Source organism: Phaenicophaeus curvirostris, chromosome 1 (genome assembly GCF_032191515.1).
Source record: "Phaenicophaeus curvirostris isolate KB17595 chromosome 1, BPBGC_Pcur_1.0, whole genome shotgun sequence".
Lineage (NCBI taxonomy): Eukaryota > Metazoa > Chordata > Aves > Cuculiformes > Cuculidae > Phaenicophaeus > Phaenicophaeus curvirostris.
In genome coordinates, this window is record NC_091392.1 from 198,295,169 (window position 1) to 198,316,195 (window position 21,027).

The 21,027-nt window shown below is 42.9% G+C and overlaps 1 protein-coding gene across 3 annotated transcripts in view; it reads right to left on the reverse strand.

The window, feature by feature from the left end:
• Window positions 1-21,027, reverse strand: part of MTMR2 (myotubularin related protein 2) — a 64,100-nt gene that overhangs the window by 22,232 nt on the left and 20,841 nt on the right. For all 3 annotated transcript variants that reach the window (XM_069883402.1, XM_069883399.1, XM_069883400.1), the window contains 2 exons: window positions 20,167-20,272; window positions 2,890-2,965 (listed from right to left, as the gene is read on the reverse strand). In XM_069883402.1, the coding sequence (XP_069739503.1) occupies window positions 2,890-2,965; window positions 20,167-20,272 (182 nt within the window). The remainder of the gene's footprint in view (window positions 1-2,889; window positions 2,966-20,166; window positions 20,273-21,027) is intronic.

The following is a 21,027-nucleotide window of genomic DNA, read 5'->3' on the forward strand; positions in this document are numbered from 1 at the left end:
TACACACACACGTTAGGAATTCCATTATTTGTTTATTTATTTTAATGTAAATTTGTTTATTGTAAGGATAATTAAACACAAAATGCTTCTAGTCAGTTCTAATTAAACCAAATGTTTCACTAGTGGTCAATTATTAATCATTTCTTTTCAAAGACTAGCTTGACAGAGGTTTGAAAACAGACTCATGAAGCATAATAAGGGTGAAGGCAGCCTGCCTGGTTTTTCCACTAGTTCCCATTATTCAAGAGGTAACTTCAAAATGTTAAAAAAAATGTATCCTAAAATCTACTAATAACAGAAGTGTGCATTTACATCTGAAAAGGAACAGGATTTCTGGGTAAAGAGGAAAGGTGCTAGAAAAATGTTTTCCAGCTAAGGAATCCCAGGCATGATCTCAAACGCTGGCCCTGCCAGCTTGTAAGCCACATCACCTTTCACATTTGCATTTTATTAGCTTGGTTTCCTAAGGAAACAATTTTACTTAATTACACCACACATGTACCTACACATGTGGCTTGTCTGACCTTAACCCTACCACAGCTGTATGATTTCAGGAGTCTCTATCTGATAAACAGCGATCTCCAAGGCATTAAAATCCTTCACTGTTTGTGAGAATGGATGCCAGGCATAAGGATGATTGTACTAATGCAGCTACCAAGTCTAATAAGCACAGCCTTTTGGCAGATGTAAGAGAATCTGTATGTGAGAAAGATACTGGAAAGCAGAATTTATTAATTCCTCTGCTTTTAGAATTCTTGTCTTTTATAGGACAAATCTTATCCTAGGTTATTAGGTTGGCTGAAGTAATTTTTCTTACCCTCCCTGTAAAACACAAAGAGAATTACATTTGCCTTACTGACACTTATAACAGGAAATAATTATTGTTGATGAATAATAAAGACTTCCACTTTTAACTTCTTGCTGGACTAGGCAGTTGCTCTCTGGGCGACTCTGAAAGCCACCCAGTCTTACAGACTTATGTGGCTTATCACATCATTTGCCAACAGACAAAATACTGATAACTCTGATCTCTTAAACCATTCCCCAGGAACCCTTCACAACACAATCTTGCTGTCAGAGCTAACTGCTTGTGGAGGGAGTTAGACGTCAGTCTGCAGAGCATGGCTAATTGGAGCAGTTGTTCAGAGACATTAGGAGAGAAGTAGAGAAAAGGATTGAGCAGTGAGGTCAGATATTTTTGGTTTTAGTTTTGTTTTTTCTAGTTGTTGTTGTGTGGGGGTATTTTTAAGGGTTGTGGGTTTTTTAGGACTGAAGCTGCTTTCTTCCATATCATTTTTTACTGCTGCTCCATGTGGGAGGGGGTGAAGCAGAAGTAGGATGCCCAAGGGGGATTAAAAGAGATTTTAGGGCCTTGGGACAGCTACTGAGGGAATCTGGGGCCCAGGTGATTTTTTAATTCCCTCCCTCCAGTTACAGGTGGTGACATAGCACAGCTCAGACAGATCCAGTCAGTTAACACATGGCTCCGTGGTTGGTGTCACCACCATAACTTTGGGTTTTTTGATAATGGGATGGCCTACATGGCACTGGGATTACAGGTTTCAGATGGGAACCACCCTTCTCAGAGGGGGAAGAGGATCTTTGCCCAGGAGCTTGCGGGGCTTGTAGATAGGGCTTCAAACCAGATGTGAAGGGGGAGGGGGACAACATCAAGCTAGCCCCTTACAAGCAGTGGGACGATAAGAGCCAGGGGTCAGGTGTCAGGGAGGGTACTTCTCTAAAACACCTTATAGGTAATAAAGGGTCCACTGGGAAGGTGATGCAACCAGCAGCCCAGCTGAAGTGCCTTTACATAAACGCATGAAGCTTGGGTAACAAGCAGAAGGAGCTGGAAGCTACTGTGCTGCTAGAAAGCTATGATCTAGTTGCTACCACAGAAACGTCGTGGGATGAATCCCATGACTGGAGTGTGGCTATCGATGGGTACAGACTGTTCAGACAGGACTGACCAGGTAGGAGGGGTGGAGGCGTTGCCCTCTGTCTCAGGAAAGGGATAGAATCTGAAGAGCTGTCATTGAAGAGTAGCCATGAACAGGTTGAAAGCTTGTGGGTCAAAATTAAAGACAGAATGGGAACCTTGTGGTTGGTGTACACTACAGGCCACCCGATCAAGGAGAGCCAACTGATGAAGTCTTCTTCCTCCAGCTACAGGAAGCTTCACGCTTGCAAGCTCCCATCCTACTTGGGGACTTCAACCACCCCGACATACTCTGAAAAAGTAGCACAGAAAGCTGTAGGCAATCCGGGAAACTCCTGGAGTGCATTGAGGGTAACTTCTTAGTCCAGCTGATAGAGACCCCCACCTGAAGAGATGCAATACTGGACGTGATGGTCACTAATACAAGTGAACTCATCAGTGACATGAGGATCGGAGGCAGCCTGGGCTGCAGTGATCACACACTGGTGGAGTCCAGAGGGATATGGGACAGGGGAGGAGTATAGTCAGGACACTAAATTTCAAGAAAGCAGACTTCCAGGACCCCTTCCCATAACACAGCAAGTTCTCTTCAAAAGCACTGCATCCCCTCCTGCAGTTTGTTATAGAAATTTGACACACGATCATGCTGTGTCAACTTGTGAAGTTAGCCTGTGGCAAGCACAACTTGAAACATGCCTTCTCAGGAGGCAGTAAATGCAATGCTGTAACATCTACCTCAGCACTTATGCTAAGGTAAGTTGAATTGCCTTCTATTTGCTACATGTTAAGAGGAGACATACAGTTAACCTTGGCTCATGTGATGTGCAATAAATTGATTAATGAAACAACATGGTTCTCAAAACATCAGAAATTTGCTGATTGCTAAGGTATTTTGCTCTATGGATATTCTATGTGGTCAGCAAACAATAAAGATTTTCCTCTTCACATACCCATGTCTTTAATGGTTTCTCCTGGTAGCAAAGGTGGCTCTTCCATTTCAGCCAATTTATTAGTCTCCCTCAGGACCTAGGCAAAACACAGAGGTAGAAAAAGGAATTCATTACACTTTCATAAACCAAGAAGTTTACGCTTACCACCCTCACAGTAACATATTTCTTCCCAATATCTAATCTAAATCTCCCCTCTTTCAGCTTAAAACCATTCCCCCTAATCCTATCCCTGCACTCCTTGATAAAGAGCCCCTCCCCAGCTTCCCAGCAGGCCCCCTTTAAGCATGGAAAGGCTGCTATAAGATGTCCACAGAGCCTTCTCTTTTTTGGGCTAAACAAGCCAAAGTCTCAGCCTGTCCTTGTACGGGAGGTTCTCCAGCCCTCTCATCATCCTCACGGCCCTCCTATGGACTTGCTCTAACAGAATCATGTCCCTTCTGTGCTGAGGACTCCAGAACTGAATGCAATACTCCAGGTGAGGACTGATGAGAGCAGAGTAGAGGAGGAGAATGACCTTTCTCGACCTGCTGGTCACACTTCTGTGAAGCAGCCCAGGGTTTCTGGGTTGCAAGGACACTTTGCTGGCTCACATTAAGCTTCTCATCCACCAGCACTCCTAAGCCCTTCTCCTCAGGGCTACTCTCAATCCAGTCTCCATCTCCCATTTCCTTATGGAGAGCGCCCACATTCTCCCTAGTCTTCCTTTCATCTCCAACATACCTATAGAAGCTTTTCTTGTTGTCCCTGATGTTCTTGGCCAGATTTAACTCTATCTGGGCTTTAGTTTTCCTAACCTGATTCCTGGCTGTTCAGAAAATTTCTCTGTATTCTGTATTTCTGTATTCTCTGTATTTCTGGATACCCACCCTTGCTTCCACCCTCTGTAGGCTTTCTTCTTGGGTTTAAAATTGTCCAGGAGTTTGTTCATCCATGCAGGCCTCCTGGGTTTTTTGCCTGACTTCCTCTTTGTTGGGATGCATCTCTCCTGAGCTTGGAGGAGATGATCCTTGAATATTAACCAGCTTCCTTGGGCCCTTCTACCCTCCAGGGTTTTATGCCATGATACCCTACTAAGCAGATCCCTGAAGAGGCCCAAGTCTGCTCTTCTAAGCAGAAATAGATCAGCTCTGCTCACAACTGAATGTGCAGATTCACCTAAAATACCTTCTTTATCTTAATGCAAGGAATGAGAAAGAATTGTTTTAATTTGATATCCCTGCAAAGAAAATTCAAAGACATGGCCTGAAGTAGCACCTTAAAACCTGACACATCTATGGTCAACTTTCATGTATGATCAAGCCAGTGAGAGAGCCTCAGGGAAGAAAAATTCTCTAAACTATGCAAAAAAAATGAAAACAAAACCCAAAGAAACCCCATACCACAATAAAAGCATGTTCCAGCATTTTCATATAATATTGCATTAATGGATGAAAAGATTAACAAGATCAAAGTCTTACTGAAAACATGATGTACATTTTAAAAAAATGCATTCAAAAGCCTCTTAAAAAAAACAATAAAATAAAAGCAAGCACAGTCCTGGTTTCCTAACAGGAACCTCACAACTGCACCCTTTTAGACCAGCCCTTACCAGGTAGGCTGCCAAAGCAGCCAGACTGAGGTCTGCAGGATGGATACAGGGAGGTCACCATTGACACAGCTCAAACTGCCAGCCCTCACTTGCAGGAAAGTTTCTCCTCCCCCACATCAGCAATACCAGTAAAAACAAGGCTTTTCTAGTATAACTAGCAGAAGTCTGTGCTGAGGACTTCTCAGCACAACTGTGTTGGCCAAAGATCACAGATCTCATCACAGCCCTGAGTGACAGTCTTGTGACAAAAGCCTAAGATGTAGATCTGCTCTCAAATCCTGCACATCAACCCTTATGTTTGAGAAACAGCCTTGAAATTGGCAGGAGAACATCTGGATTATGCCAAACGAGACGGAGGCTTCTGGCAAATTAGTCTGTCTTTATGGCCTTTTATCTTGGAAGGACATTAATAAAAATAAACTCTGTGTTAGAATATAATTACAACTTCTTTGAGAAGATCCCTACCTCAAAGAAGCAGCAGCTGCTGCTAGGATCACTGTGGTCCGCAGCTGGACACACTGCTCTCCTGCAGACCCCAGTGGGACCATGACCAACAATAAATATAGAATCATAGAATCACTAGGTTGGAAAGGACCCACTGGATCACTGAGTCCAACCACTCCCATCAGTCATTAAACCATGTCCCTCAGAACCTCATCCACCTGTCTTTTTAAACACCTCCAGGGATGGAGACTTAACCACCTCCCTGGGCAGCCTCTGCCAGTGCCCAATGACCTTTTCCGTGAAATATTTTTTCCTGATGTCCAGCCTGAACCTCCCCTGGCGGAGCTTGAGGCCATTCCCCCTTGTCCTGTCCCCTCACTTGGGAGAACAGGCCAGCTCCCTGCTCTCCACAACTTCCTTTCAGGTAGTTGTAGAGAGCAATGAGGTCTCCCCTCAGCCTCCTCTTCTCCAGGCTAAACAACCCCGGCTCTCTCAGCCGCTCCTTGTAAGACTTGTTCTCCAACCCCATCAGCTTCTTGCTTTTCTCTGGACTCGCTCCAGAGCCTCAGCATCCTTCTTGTGGTGAGGGGCCCAGAACTGAACACAGGACTCGAGGTGCGGCTATTTAAGGGTCGATTTAGAAACACCCTCTGTTTCCGTGGCTACCCAACCAGGTTGAGGTATCTTACAGATGTTGCTGGGTGCGATGATAATGTTGATTTTAGTTCTCTGGAGCCCTCCAGTGGAACGAACTCATGAGAATAGCCACAAAACTAGTAGATGCCCCTTCCCTGGCGGTGTTCAAGGCCAGGGTGGAGAAGCCTTTGAGCAACCTGATCCAGTAGGGGACTAGAATCAGACGATCTCGAATCACAGAATTCATAGAATGGGTTGGGTCGAAAGGGACCTTAAAAGATCCACATTCAGCAAAGCTTCCCCACATCACTTTTCCATATCTAGCAAACCCCCTTCCCACCAGACCCAGAGGAGAGAGGACAGCAGTCAGAGACTGCTCCTTTCCCATAGCTCTTGCCTTCAATTCACTCCTCTCTTCCCACTCTTCCTCCGAACCCCAGGGCACAATCCCTGCGGCCGCGGGGTTGCGGTCGGAATCAGGGCAGCACGGCCCCCGGGAGGGTCGGCGAGCGCAGCCCCCGCCGCTAATTATGCTCTTCCCCCCCGCCTCCCGCCGCCGGTCCCGCTCCGCAGCCGCTTATCTCGCCTCTTTTGCCGTCCCCGTCTTCGCAAGCAAGACAATATGTGGATGACTAGGCTACATCTTAAGCCAAATATGAGGTAAGATATATAGAAAGCATTTGCTATGACCAACAGCTGCCATGGTCACTAAATGGGCAGTGCTCCAGTGGGTTTTAAACACTACTGCAGGTGGAGTAGAGAAGGAGGGAAGAGGCAAGCAGTAAGAAAGACAAAGACTTCCACATCAACACCATTCTGCTAAAGCCAAGGCTGAAAGCTTTTTCAGCTAAAAGACTGGCTTGTCTAAGTCTAATAAAGTCCATCTGCTCACTCACACTCTTTGAAATGTGGAGTCCCAAGTGTCAGAGGAAAGGGTGAGTGATCCAAACCTGCACTCACTTCAACACAGGGCAGCAAATGGGTGGCCTCCTGGAAGGACAGCATTTCAAGGTCAACGGCTTCTGCCCCATTGCCTCCTCCTCCTTCTTTCCCTCATTATTTTCCCTTTTTGTAGAGAGTTGAGGACTAATCTGCCATTTCCCCATCCCCCAACGGACCTCAGCCACACAATCCACCTCAGGTAACACAGCACCAACTGCCTTCATCATTTCAAAGTCAAAGCAAGCAGCTCGCCTCTGGATAACAGTCACCCTTCCCAAGAGGCTGAGACAGACATAGTCAGAAAGCCCAGGGCACACACTGTTCTGGTGTGCTGGCCTTTGCAGCATCTGCCCAGCTCTAAACCTTGAATGAACCTCCTAGCTGGAACATGAACACTTGAAATCCATCCTGGCAGAAACCAAGAGATGAACAGTAGGCATTTTCCTGAAATCCACCTTCATCAACAGCTCCTTAAAACTGATTTGGTGAAACGCAATCTGTGTGCAGCTGACAACACAGGCAGCAGGCACAGGAGAAGACATCTGGGGCAGCACTAAAAGACATTGGGTGGCAGGAGGGAGGAAAAGTGGGTGGATAAGGAAAAAGGAGTTTTGGAAACAGATCAGAGGGGAAGAATGGGATGGGCAAACGCATATGGAACTCTGGGAAGACACTGACACCATAGATGGATCCTCTGCTCCTTACATGAATAGAGAGATGATGTGAAAAGCCCTGCCATCTTACTGCCATCTTTCCCTCCCACCCTCAAATCCAAAATAGTTCATTAAATCATCAGAAAAATGTTTTTTTTTTGTAGACTAGCCTATTTTCAAGATTCTAAAGATAATACCCTTGGGTCCAGATTTAGCCCTTTTTAGATCCTGCAAAATGAAATTAAGAGCTCCAGTGAAGCAGGGAAGCAAACAGGGGAGTCGGGGCCATGACTGCAGCAGTCCAGCTGCACATGAGTGAAGGCTGCCTACTGACGCATTAACACTACTGAGGCAGGTGTTGTACACATCTGCAACTGAAATGCTTCATCTCTGTGCACTTCAGGTTTTTAAATTGTTCAGTGGTTTACTAAAACAAAGAGCGCTTTGAGATCTGCAATGAAGGTCGCAGGCAGGGCTGGGCAGGATCAGCTTTGCTGAGGAACAGGGTGCTGGCTCTGTCACAACCATCACTAATTTTTGCAAGAAACAAATACAACCATTGAAAATTGGTAGACTACTTTGCCTTGCCTTCAAGCCATACAAGGTCTTCCGTATATTTTCCTCACTAAAATGCTTTGCTTGTTAACTGAACCTCCACGGAAACGAAGAATTTAGTTACATGCCAGAATAACCTTTATTTCTGTCTTCTTTTACCGAATAACATAATCTGCCCAATCCACCCACCAGAAGGCAATCTCTCTGGATAACACAGCTCTCTGGGATCCAGAGCAGGTACCCTAGCACCCAAATACAATTCCTGCCTCAGCTCAGAGAGGGTATGAGGACTTCATGCCACCACCTACCTTTGTTCTCTGCTCAAGCAGCAACTTGGCAGAACAAACCCACACTTGCTACATTTAACAACTGCTTCTCATACTCCAGGATCCCATCTTGTGTTAGCTCCAGTCCCCATACCCATGGCTGAAGGTGCAGAGCTTTCTCATGCCTTCCCACCTATAGCACTCAAGGCAGAAAACCCTCATGCTGCATTATCAACACAATTTCCAGATGAAGTGATCACCTCCTTTGCTTGTATGTTTGGAGTCTGGGAAAGAGGTTTATATCCTGCTAAGGAGGTAAGACTGTTCCCTGCCTTGTCCCTGATCTCTTCATACCGCAATGCAGGGTACTGCAGCTCTGCCAAGCCTCTCCAACCACGTCTTCACAGTGCCTCCTAACACAGCAGCCAGCATGCTGCTCCAAAAATCCCTCCTGATCCACATCCCTGCACAACTCATGCCTGTACCTCAAACTGAGTGGCTACCGTCAGCTCAGGGAAGTACAGAGATAAGTTGTAACGTAACTCACTGTAGGGTCTCTGAGATTTGAGCATCGCTCAACGCTGCTCCAGAAGGAACTTAGAGGGTATGTGAAGCCCTATATTCAGAGTCTGCTTTTGCCTGTGAAGGAATCAACCAATACATTTTGCTCCTGAGAGGCGTTTGCCTATGAGCAAGGCTGCACTGCCAGGCTGACAACACATCCTGTGCCGGCTGAGGCCGAGCCAGGACTGCCTCCTCCCACCCAATCTGCCAGTGCTGTAATTGCTCCCATATCTAGTTTAGTAAAGATGCCTCAGTTTGCTCAATGGCTTTTTTAATGTACATTTTTCCATAACCTGGATCTTTTCTCAGGACTGGCTTACAGTGTGACTACACGAGTGAAGAAGGTGTGTTAAACCCAGGGCGAGCAGCAGAACTGACTGACTGCAACACCAGTCTCCAAATAACTAAGATGCATGAAGAGGGTACCCGAGGTCCCTCCCAGTCAATTTCCAGTTATTCTCTTCTACTCTTTCTCCTGAATATCTGAGTCCTGAAACTCACAGGCAAAAGTCAGGGGGCGGTTTTGGCTTCATGTAACTTAAGGGGAGATGAATGCAGGTTTGCGTTATCGAATTGCAGTATAACAGTTTTCTCAAGTCTACGTAGATTCTTCTACCTTGAATCACAATCAGAATGAAGATAAAGAATCTTTTTTGGTTTAGATAAAATTAAAGTGTACCCTTTCTGTGATTTTCCCCCTCTGTGAGTTAATCTCTCCTTGGTAACCTCCTACATACTCCAAATAATTTTGTACATTTTGAACAGAGCTGTTATGCATGAAGCCACAGAGCTGCTAAGACATGTCAAAGCCAACACTATGACCACCTTGCTCCTGCATTATTCTCCTCCCAAAACCACATCTGCCTCATCTATTCCAAGGACAAGCGCTCCAGGGTCAGAGCTGCTTTTGTTCCAGCTACACACAATCCTCTTCTGTGTTTCCTGCAGCAGGAAGCCTGTCTCTTAACTGGTCCGTTGATACAAACATATACAGCCTGTCTGTACAGACAAACATACACACACACATTAAATCCATTAGCATCTGCAGCCCCTAACCTCACAGGTTTAGTGCATCTACCTCATGAGCATGCACTGGTCAGCAGCAACAGGTGGGATACATGCTGTGGGGACAAGAATGTGCACTGTTGTAAACATACGTGTGCAAGAATACAAACATAGAATCAGCAGATTTTAAAAATACGCAGCTTTTCAAGTAATAGGTTAAATATGGATTTGAAAATCAACAGGCTTTATCTCTTACAGTAAATTTTTGCCTGATAGTTCACGCTTTGATGGACTACCAGGGAATACTCTTGTTTGTAGGTGACATATCTAAACTTTTCTCTCCTCACCACCTTTCTTTTTAAACGTCTTTCTCTCAAGGACTGGCACATGAGTACATGCCCTCCTGAATCAGCACTCTTGCCACTCTGCAGGCACTCTGCAGGTTAGTGAACTACAGGAACATCCATTTCATCTGAAACTGGAGATCCACATCAGAGGTGGTCACCTTAGGTGCTCTGCAGTCAGTGAGAAAAACAGGAGACCTAGGAGATTCTCCTTTAGAATGAGTGCCTTTCTTCCAATCGGAGGCTGAGAACTAGGGTAACTCACTCCAGTGCAGACCTGGTAGGGTGAATTCCATCTGTGGTGCTTCACTGCGGCCAGCAGAGCAGTACCCATTCTCCTGGGCATCCTGATAGAACTGAGTAGTCACAACCTGGACTTTGCAGAGAGGCAGCAGGAGATGAGCCAGGCCAGACTCAAAAATAGCAGGAACTTCATTAAAACAGGCATGACTCCCAAAGCCTGTAGGATAGGTCTTATTGGCTGAACTACCAGAGACAGCTTTTGGGTCAGAGCTGGCTTCTTTCTGCTGTCTCACAGAACCACATGAGAAAAGTCAGCCTTTCTGTAAAGGGTTTTTTTTACATACTTGATTTTTTAGTTTATTTGTTGTCTTTGTAAATTAAGAATAAAACATATACAGTTACGTAACCAATGTTTTTCTCCTTTCAAATGTCTTCTGGTGGTCTCAGACCACGTTCAGCTATTTCTTCCCATGAATTGCCCTCCTACTCCATCCATTTCCTCTTCCATGGTGGCTGCCTTAAAAGTCAACCAATGAAGGACAGCCCCACTATGGCTTGCATATCAAGATTTATCGTTACCCCAGTGATGGTGTCAAAACCTCTGAAACAAAACAGATACAGAAGCTCTTTCCATTCCCCTCAGAAAAAAAATAATGGAGGTCTGATTCTGTCCAGCTGACGTTGACAGAAGCTGCAAAACCAATACAAGTATGTGCAGAAGCAAGACCAGTATGCTTATTTAGGATAGTAAGGAAACATTTCCTACTACAGCAAAAAGGACACTATTTCCGCAGCATTTTGCTGCTTAATTGCTTCTGTTTTCTCCCTGCTCAATTAGAAGGACTGCAAAACAGTAGCTGTGCTTACTTAACAAATCCTCCTGCAGACTCCAAACACTACTACTTTGGAAAGATTTTCAGCTGCCATTTATGGCTATTTCAAGTGTACTTTGAGAAGATTTATGTGCTATGCATTCTTCTGGAAATGCAATGAAACATAAATTGAGCAAGCAAATGGCCTGTGTTGATTATTTTTGAATCATTAAGAATATCACAGCAGAATGACTATGGGAAAAATCAGCAGCATTTCTACATGACTGAGGTACGGGGACTTTTCTGAAGATTATGTCCAGACATGTTGAAAAACTGTGTCAGAGATATTCAGACCAGCACAATATTAATTGCAGGGAAATGCTTTGTGTCTTAATTCTTTTGGGATATTAGAAGTTCAAAGGAGGAAAGACAAAATACCATGGACATGTGGATCATTTCAGAACAGTACACAAGAGAATCGAATATACCATCCAAAGACCACTTCAAGCACATTCAGCTCCTAAGAGAGCACTCAGCCAAAGGCAGCTTCCTAGCTAGGTTAAAAATAACACAAGAGGCATTTAAGTTATCAATAAAGTGTTCTGACAACAGATCATTTATTACACTACTCTGAAAACAATAATCAGATACAATGTACACTGCAACTGCCTTTTAACTATTCTTTCCTAGTCTCGAAAAACTATTGACAACTAAAAAACCCAAATCACAAACTGGGATCTCTACCTCCTGCATATATTTTGAGAAAGTATAAAAAGGCTTGAGAAATCACTTGCTTACTTACCACTGCCTTGGAAATCTTTACAAAGATGCTGAAGATTAGTGTATTAGAAAAAAAAAGTAATACAGTCACCAGGTTAATATAAAGGAACTCCTCTGGTGTAGGAAGCAGCTACTATGCAGTGTTTCCCTGGAGTTTGCTGCCCAAGTGTCCAGCAGTGAAGATCAGCCTCTCTGGGCTGGTGAGCCCGCTGGGCTTTTGTTGCACAAGTGCATGGCAAAGCTCAGAAGCTCAAAGGAACATATTGTTGAGGGCCACTTGTTCAACCACGGCTGGTATGTCTCTTCCAAGTTGGTGTGGCTTGGTGCCTCAAGACAATTCTCTTGTTAGGCTCTGACAGAAAGTCGTCACTGGCTCAACACAGCAATGCTCCCTGGCACAGAAGGTTGCAGATAAGATCTATTCAGACAAGTCCAATGTTTTTTAATACAGAACCCTCTTCAGTGCCAAGTGTTCCACATACGTCTCAAACGACAACGGCTCTGTTCTGCCCTGCAGCTCAAAAACTTTGTACAGCACGTAAGCCTGACTCTATCCTTTCTTTATTTTCACAGTATTTTGTCTAGCAAACAATTTATATGGGAAAATAGATTAAAAAAAGTGAAGTTCATCATCAGTCTTAAGGAACAGAAAAACATTCTGACTAAAGAGAGTTATAAATTCTACCAACTAAATCACAGGAAAGTGTCTCTGTTACCAAGAATTCCACTTTGGAGTTTAGTGATACGTAAGATAAGGAATCAAGACAAAAGTCATTACAATGAGTAAACAAACCTACAGAGGGGAACAAATATGTTTCATTCAATGCAAAAACAGCTACAGAAAATCAAATCTTGGCAGGTACTGCATGCAGTCACAAATCCGCGCACTCGTTTTAAATACCATGCTTGTTCATTCCTGCTTGATTTGGGTTTCCACCTAGGAAACTCTAATGGGTTGGGGAGGCAAGGAACAGGAGAAAAAAGCTACCGCTTACCCAGTTTTATGCAGAAAAATGAGAGTTCTTTCACTTTGTAGCTAGGAGAAACACAGCAGTCAATTAGGAAGAAAATAATTTTGAGGAACATCTGAAGGTCATTTGCTTATTCTCCTTAGTTTCCCAATCCTAATAGATGGCAATCATAAATGCTTCCAGAGATTTCCTTCACTCTGCATTACTTCATATTCAGCATTCAGGTACCTCTACATACGAAAAGCAAGGCTTGCTGCCTTTGCTCTCTTCTCTAACTAGATAAGCACTTAGGGAGTATTACTTTCATGAAAAGGAGACAGGAAACCGACTGCATCTGGCTTTTCCCCCATCTAATTTGCATGAAATCAATATTTTGCAGCCCAGAGGTTGGCTACTCTGTATTTTTGTTTCCTTGATAGGGGGAGGTGCAGAAAAGGACTTAGTGGGGAGAAGTACAAGGAGGAGACCAAGATTTTCCATCTTTCAGGACAGTTTAAAAAGAAAAAGTTTGTAATTCTCGTGAAATATACAGCATTTACAGTCCTGGAAACCGGAGTCCTAGAAAAACATGGCAACGGCAGGGGCTAAATTCCAGTCACTCACGGGCTGTCCTGGAATGACCACACTTATGGACAAGAGCATCATTCATTCTCCAGAACCAGTCCTTTGTGCCTTTTCTCATCGACAGCTTAGCTTAACGCTCCAAAGAAGAAAGGAAAACGGTTTCCCACAGACATACACACAACTCACAGCCAAAATCAGAATTTCTATACACTTAAAATATTTTCACCCAACAAGATTTTCCTGTTTCTTCTCTGCTGCTTTTTACGTCTCTCTACTTAATACCTTTCATAATGTAAAGCATCACCCACTCTTGGATTTGGTCTTGATTTCAGCCCTGCATGCAAAGGGACCTGTGGAAACACTACCCACAGACCAGGTAAGGACAACTACTGCCTGCGCAGCTCCTACTCCTGAACACCTGCAAAAATGTCAGGTGTACCTTGTGTGAGAATATGACCGAGCCCAAAGTGACAACACAGAGAAATACATACGGTCAAGTTTTCACATAATGACTAATAAAATTAACTGTTTATTTAATTTCACTGCTGTATCACCAGTTCACATCTATTGCAGTGATTTGTGAGCACAGGTCAACTACCTTCACCATCTCGTGGCTTGCGTGATGTGGTCTGTAACTTAATGGCAGCCACAGACCAGTGCACTGGGAAGGCAAACTCACATCAAAGAAGAGATTTCTGCATTTGCTGTAACTAGTCTTCTTGTGGGCAGTCCCATGCAAAGAGTCAAAGGCCAGTCCAAAAGAGGAATACTTATCCCCATACATCATAAAGTGAGCTGACTGGCCAGGCAGAGAATCTTCACCTACTCTGGAGGTGCTCAGGCTTTGTCATGATTTAGTGCTTCCAAACTAGCATCACTCACTAACCAAAAAGTCCCTTAAAAGCAAAAGTAAAAAACATTGCTTAAATGAGTGCTTGAAGTTTAAAAAGTTATCCCACCCTCTAAACCCAGCTCTTGTTGAACATGTGTTACGCATAACCAGAGCCTGACACACTTCCTCCGTTGGCAGGGAGATAGAAACGGAAAAGCTCACTGGGGCTTGTTCTAGTGATTTACAGCAAGGGGAGGGCGGGAAAAAAAAAAATCACATCTTTCTTCAATATGTTTTTCTACTATTGATATATATGTTCTACATAAAACTAGTCTAAGCCACTTCACACTAAAACTAGAATAAAGTAACACAAAGATGGCAAAGTCAGTGACTGGCATTTCAGTTAATCCTGCCCAACACCACCTGAGGGACAGGATTTACCTCAATTTTAGAGGTCTTCCTCTGAAGAAATTACCCTGAACTCTCCATAGTCAGAGGAGAAACACAGCAGGTTTTCACAGGAGACAAAAGTACACCATTAAAGGAACACAGCTAAAGCTCTCCATTCTGAGAAATCAGCTGCTGCCCCTCAAATAACATTCACAACATCCTGCAGCAAGGACTTCTCTAGCTCAGCTACATGTCATTGTCACCTAGCGTGGGCATCTCCTTAAAGCCAGATCATAAATTACCTATTCTTTTCCATCAGCTCCGAAGAATTGTGGTTGGCTAGCCTGAATGTAGACTTGCTCGAACAGATTTAATCCAGAAACCCTACGCAGACAACAATGGCATCCATTTACTGTGCTGGAAGAAGGCTCCTTCATCTATCTTTTGTCATGCATCAGTTATGTATCTTACAACATAAACCACTACAGTCTCCAACCATGCGCACAATGGATAACGAATTAAGGCTATGCAAGCAGCTCTGTTTCTTCACTTTTCTAACCTTCAAGTCCTGTGCATGCTACGATAATGCTCTTGCATCTCATAAAATCATAGAATCGTTTGATTTGGAAGGGACCATAAAGATCATCCAGTTCCACCCCACCTGCCATGGGCAGGAACACCTCCCACTAGATCAGGCTGCCCAAGGCCCCATCCAACCTGGCCCTGAACACCCCCAGGGATGGGGCAGCCACAGCTTCCCTGGGCAACCTGTGCCAGTGCCTCACCACCTTCATCATGAAGAATTTCTTCCTTATGTCTAACCTAAATCTTCCCCCTTCCAATATAAAGCCATTTCCCTCAATCCTGTCACTACCTGCCTGTGTAAGAAGTCCCTCCCCAGCTTTCTCGTGGTCCCCCTTCAGGTGCTGGAAGATCGCTATAAGGTCTCCCCAGAGCCTTCTCTTCTCCAGGCTCAACAAGCTCAACTCTTTCAGTCTGTCTTCACAGAAGAGGTGCTTCAGCCCTCTGATCATCTTCATATATAAACCCACTACAAATCCACTGGCTCCTTGTATAATAAAGGAAAAAATTATTATGGAGGAATCAAACAATCATGGAGGATGGGACATGCATTCATACAATACTTTGCTGGACCACAGAAGGTCATCAGGAACTGTGGATCTTACTGTTTTCCTCAGAGGGGAGAATGGTTTAGTGGTCATAAACAGCAATGCAACAAAGATTTGAATCCTTTTTTCTGAAGGCTGCACAACTAAGCAGGTGATGCATTGGTCTGCTGTACTGGCTTCCTCTGTCCAAAGAATGGACTAGAAGCAAGAAGCAACATAAGAAAGCAACTGTATGAGTTTCCATCCTCTGGTTCAACTTTTTACTGTATACAATCCAAAACCAAACACAGTGGACCTTAATAAATTTTCAGGCAAAGTTACCTTTCTTGAGGGAAGTTGCAGCAGGCTCTGTTGGCCACACCCTCTGCATCCCAACAGCAGATGGAAGGGATCCAACCCTTTTATGACAGCTGCTCCAAAGCTTTGAACATGGCAGACTTCAGACATTCTCCAATAAATCAACAGCTAACTCAAAATAAAAATTCCCACTGATAAAAGTTAGAGCATTAGCAAGGAGACTTAAGATAAGTACTATAAACTGCACAGAAATATCTGCCCATAAGCACAGGAGAAAATACCACCTGTAGGACTTAGAAGCAAGTATCTCACTGTAACCAAGTTTCCAGATCTGCAAGAAATATTTATCCAACTCAATCCCTTTGGCAAGGTTTGCTCTAAGATGTTTTAAAAAATCTCATCCCAAATTGCAAAGTATCTAGGAATTTCGAGCTCATTTTTGCTTCCAACTACTTCAATTCTGTTCTTGCCTGATCTATAACTTATGTTATAACATATGGCAGCGTATCTGCTAAAAATTCACTCAAAAATACACTCCCTAAATCAATTCTAAAAAGCTTCAGACTGGAGATCAGGAAGGGGGTGGAGAGGAGAACCTAATAGTTGCTTTTCTGTTGGGGTTGGTGTTTTTCAGTTTCATAGGGGGGAAAAAAAAAGAAAACTGAACAGCCAAAAGCTATTCAGAGTTAGTTTATGAAGTGAAAATTCTATAAACTGTAGTGGAAAGGCAATTTAATCTTGGTTCCAGATATTGAAATGCTCAATATACCTTAAAAAAAACTCCTACCTTCCTAAAAGTTATTTTTAAATACTTTGGAGAAAGATTTAGGAAAAATACTGTGCATGCATTCAGTAGGAATCCCCAGTGGTTGTCTCATTTACCTCATTATACACATGCGTGCGCACACACACAGAGTGTTAATTGCACTCCAAAAGAAAACTGCAGGCACAGACTGCAAGAAACGATGTGGGTCCTGCCCCTGGTTCCTCCTCCCAATGGACGCCAAGTATTCTTCTAAAAATTGCCCACAGAAAAAAAAGAGTGCTAATTGTAGCTATCACGAAGTGTTTTTCCATCATCACAGAAATTTAATTTCTAAATTTGAGTCAATGCATACGCAGAGGCAGAGACCAAGTAGAGAGAGGTAAGAGTGAAGATGGATCCACCTAGCAATTCATTCTAGCAAGGAAAATTTAAATACACATTAAAAGCATAATCCCACAATTGGCATATCCACCTCAAAATCTCAAAAAGCTTATTTTAAGTCTTTTAAAGCAAACTGATGTAACACCTTCCTGTGAGAACACCATGTATCTAGGCACTTGTCTCCCATACCACCGAGTTACCACAAAACGCATTAGTTCCCTCTTCAGGGCTTATTCTCTTACATTTTCCAGGAACAACGTGGGACTTCTTTTTGTCCTCAGAAGAAATGACACCCTTAGCTCAAATCTCTGCACCTGTTAAGCCTCGGAAGTTTGTTATGTCTTGTGCCAATCAAAGCTGCACAAGACACTCAGGCGTGTGAGGAAAGGGCTAGAACAGAGGACACTCTCATGCCACTCTATCAGTTAACGATGTGACCTTGTCTGCAGTATCAAAGGCAAGTCCACATCTTGGGAAGATCAGACAAAATAGTAAGAACAATCAGGACCTTGATAAGCCTCTTACAGAACTGTCATATGACAGAGATTTGAATCATTAAGGTTGGAAAAGACCTCTAAGATCATCAAGTCCAACCAGAGAAAATTGGACAAAGAATGACCCAGAGACAGGATGTCTGTTCTCCTCGGCTCAAGACTTGAAAGAAATTAGCTGATCACCATGCATAATAAATCTTCCACTTAAGAGCTAGCACTAGGCTCCCGGAGCAAGTCCGGGAGCCCAGGGAGCAAAAAGGAACTCACTAGCACTGACAGCAATTGATTTGAGGATAGGTTGTGGGACTGTAGTTGCACTGGCAACACCAACACAAGAAGACGTTCACAGGTAGAGGACGTATTTCCATCCCACCTCCCAGGCTTGTTCTGCTACATCAAATACTGTCAGGAATGACGAGAGGAACTGTTAATATATTAATTCCTCTAGGAGAGCTAAAGTAAACCTGTACTGGTGGAAATTGCCCCTTTCTCCCTATATCCTAATACAGGCAGGAGCACGGGGATCTAATTTCTCCAGGCCTGCTTACTGTTGACAAGCAGCAGAGAGTAAAGGCAAGAAGCAGCTTTATGCCTACACATAACTGCATCACAGCCACTCACAGCACCCCTGCAAGAGCAGGCACAGCAGGCTTATACTGAATTCAGGTCCCACAGAGTTGATGCAGGTTAAGAGCAAGAAGCATTTTTTTGTCAGACAGATGCTCACACTTGGCCTGCAATGCCTTTACTCTAAATAAGTAATTCTCTGCTTTACCATCTCTCCTTAGACACTACTCTAAAATGAAAGAGGAGCAGCATTTCTTCCAACCATTTGGAACTTCAGTTTACTTGGGAAAAAAAAAACAAAACAAAACAAAAAAAAACCAGAAGAAGGCAGGCTATGAAAAATCACTCTGCAAAATACAGGAACTGTGGCACAGAAAAGAAGTATGGGCTTCTAATGGCCCTCAGTAAACAATACATACGCAACTTCTGCCTGAAAAATGTATCATGCAACTAAGAACGTTCCTCTGTGGACATTATTACTGATTGACGTACAGAAGCCCTGTTGGAAGAGAAACCAGAGAAAACCAGGAGAGCAGGACTCCCTGCCCAGACAGCTGACAATTCACACAAAGTGACAAAAGGAGGGAAAGAGTCACAAGAGGCAGTCAAGGTTACAAGGAAAACATGTTGAGCCAACCTAACCACCAGGAAGGAAAGACAACTTGAATTCTAGAAAAGAAATGCTGCTTCATTCTCTACTGGTAAAGGTAATTCTCAAGTGTTGAAAAACTATAAAAAGACAGTTTAGTTGTGCATAGAAACTGGAAAAAGAAACCCAGTTATGCAAACTTCATTAAAAAAATAAAAAAAAGAAAATAAATTTGTGTGTAAGTTACTTCTTTATATTAATATACAAACAGAGTTGTAGTAGTATTTGTAATATTATGCATATTTGTATCAATTAATTACTGGGCCTCAGCCTAAAGACTGTGTTTTCTGTATGCTGGAGTAACTTAACACTCCAATTTCATGGTATACAAACTTCAGACCTATTAAATACTTCTTCACCCAGACATGTGCTGAAGATTACTTTTTGCATCCATAGGTAAAACCTGTTAGCTATAATTTTATACATAAACTATCTACACATACACAGACTACACATAAACCATTGATTCATTCATTTTCAAGTTTTAGCCTGACATTGGCTAATAAGATGCCTTTAGAAAGAAACATTCACATTCTTGCCACTTATGAACAGGTGGACTTTATGTTATTAGTCATAGACTACTGGGAAAACACGCTAAAAAAATCATCACGGTTGTCAAAGGAATTAGTGTTGCCTTTAGAGGTTTTAATGCCATTTTTCTGTGTTTAGATTATACAAAGATGATCAACCAGAGCTGAGAAATGCTAAAAGTCTTACAAGAATATACCAATATCAACAGATTTATACTCAGGAATATTTTAAAGCAAGGGTATATCAGTAAATCCACTGGTTTCATCAGAGGAATGTACAGACAGCTTTCAAAACTCCTGAGACACTGAACTAGAATTTTTGATTTATAATGAACAAATCTAATAACAGACTTAAAAGAGTCTTGTTTGGAACATTTTATGTCAGAGCAATTTATTGTGACAGGAGATTATTTTAACAGCTTGGAGATAGCAGTCTCTTTCAGAAAGAAGATACTTCCGAGAACTTTGTGTTTACAAACAAGTAGGAGTTTTCAGGAGAGAATATCTCATATATACACACAACAGGGAAAAAAAAGGATATACAACTGCAGGCTGAGTATTTCACTTACTTAAAGCACTTAAAAGAAAATGGAGTTCCTTTGAAAATTTATTTCCAAGTATGGGTTTATAGAGTCAGCTTTTTGAAGATTAAAAAACTTTATAAAGAAGGAAATAATACAGTGGAGATTAAACTTCAATTTCTGTTTCACCTGTTTGACTTTGGGCCCTTTCATGCCTTGGCTATATAAAATTTGGCATTAACCAGAAAGCTGAAGACATTTTAACATATCCAAATTCACAGGAGCAACAGAAGTCCTCTGAAGGAGGCCACCATACACATGTTTTTTCCTTTTTTAAGATAAACCATACATACCCTTAAGTCTGGAGAGAAGTTGTCTGCTGAGGTTGAGACCGAGTCGGATGACACAGCAGAAGCAGATTTGGTGGGAGCAGAATGGTCCGAGTGAGAAGTAGAACCACTACAAAGAGAAACATCACAGCGTATCAAAACCAGGCGCAAGAATGTTCAAAAATCAACAAAGTATCGCCACTTGCTTACAGTCATATCAGGCATTTTTCAGTATTTCCACCCTCTCTATTCTCAGTTATTTAGCCCTCAGCAGTGGCTTAAGAGAACCTGTTTTACTCACTGTTGCCACAGATTACCAAAGTGTACATAATTCATGACCAAATGTCAGCTCAGTCCAAGCCAACACTATCACAATCAGAAGCTTGATCAAATCCTAAATCACAGAAACTAAGGGCCTCCATTTCAGGCTTTCAGACGCAAGATGTAAGGGGATGAAAACAGACAGACTCCTGAATGCACGCCAGCACAACTCCAACCACAACTTTACAGTGGCAGAATAAATTCAGAATAAAAACTCTTTCCATCACGCACAACTTTGCTCCTTCAGGTGTAAATACAACCCTCTGGAGAATTACAAGGACACTCCCACAATACCTTTCTGGTAATACAAAGTGCAATTTGCTTAATAACAAAGCAAACCAGATATTTTCTTTTTCTATGCAGCTTCCCTAGTATAGCTGGAAGCAATTAAAATAAGCCTATTTTATAGCATTTTTATGCTGCAACCTCTCTCAGAACCGTAATTCTTTAAAATTAGCATTTGATAATAATACTCTAAAAATCCCAGATGACTGTAAAGAAAGATCCTCCATGGTACAACGTTACTCCCTGAAGCCACAGTACAGCAGCAAATACTACCTGGAC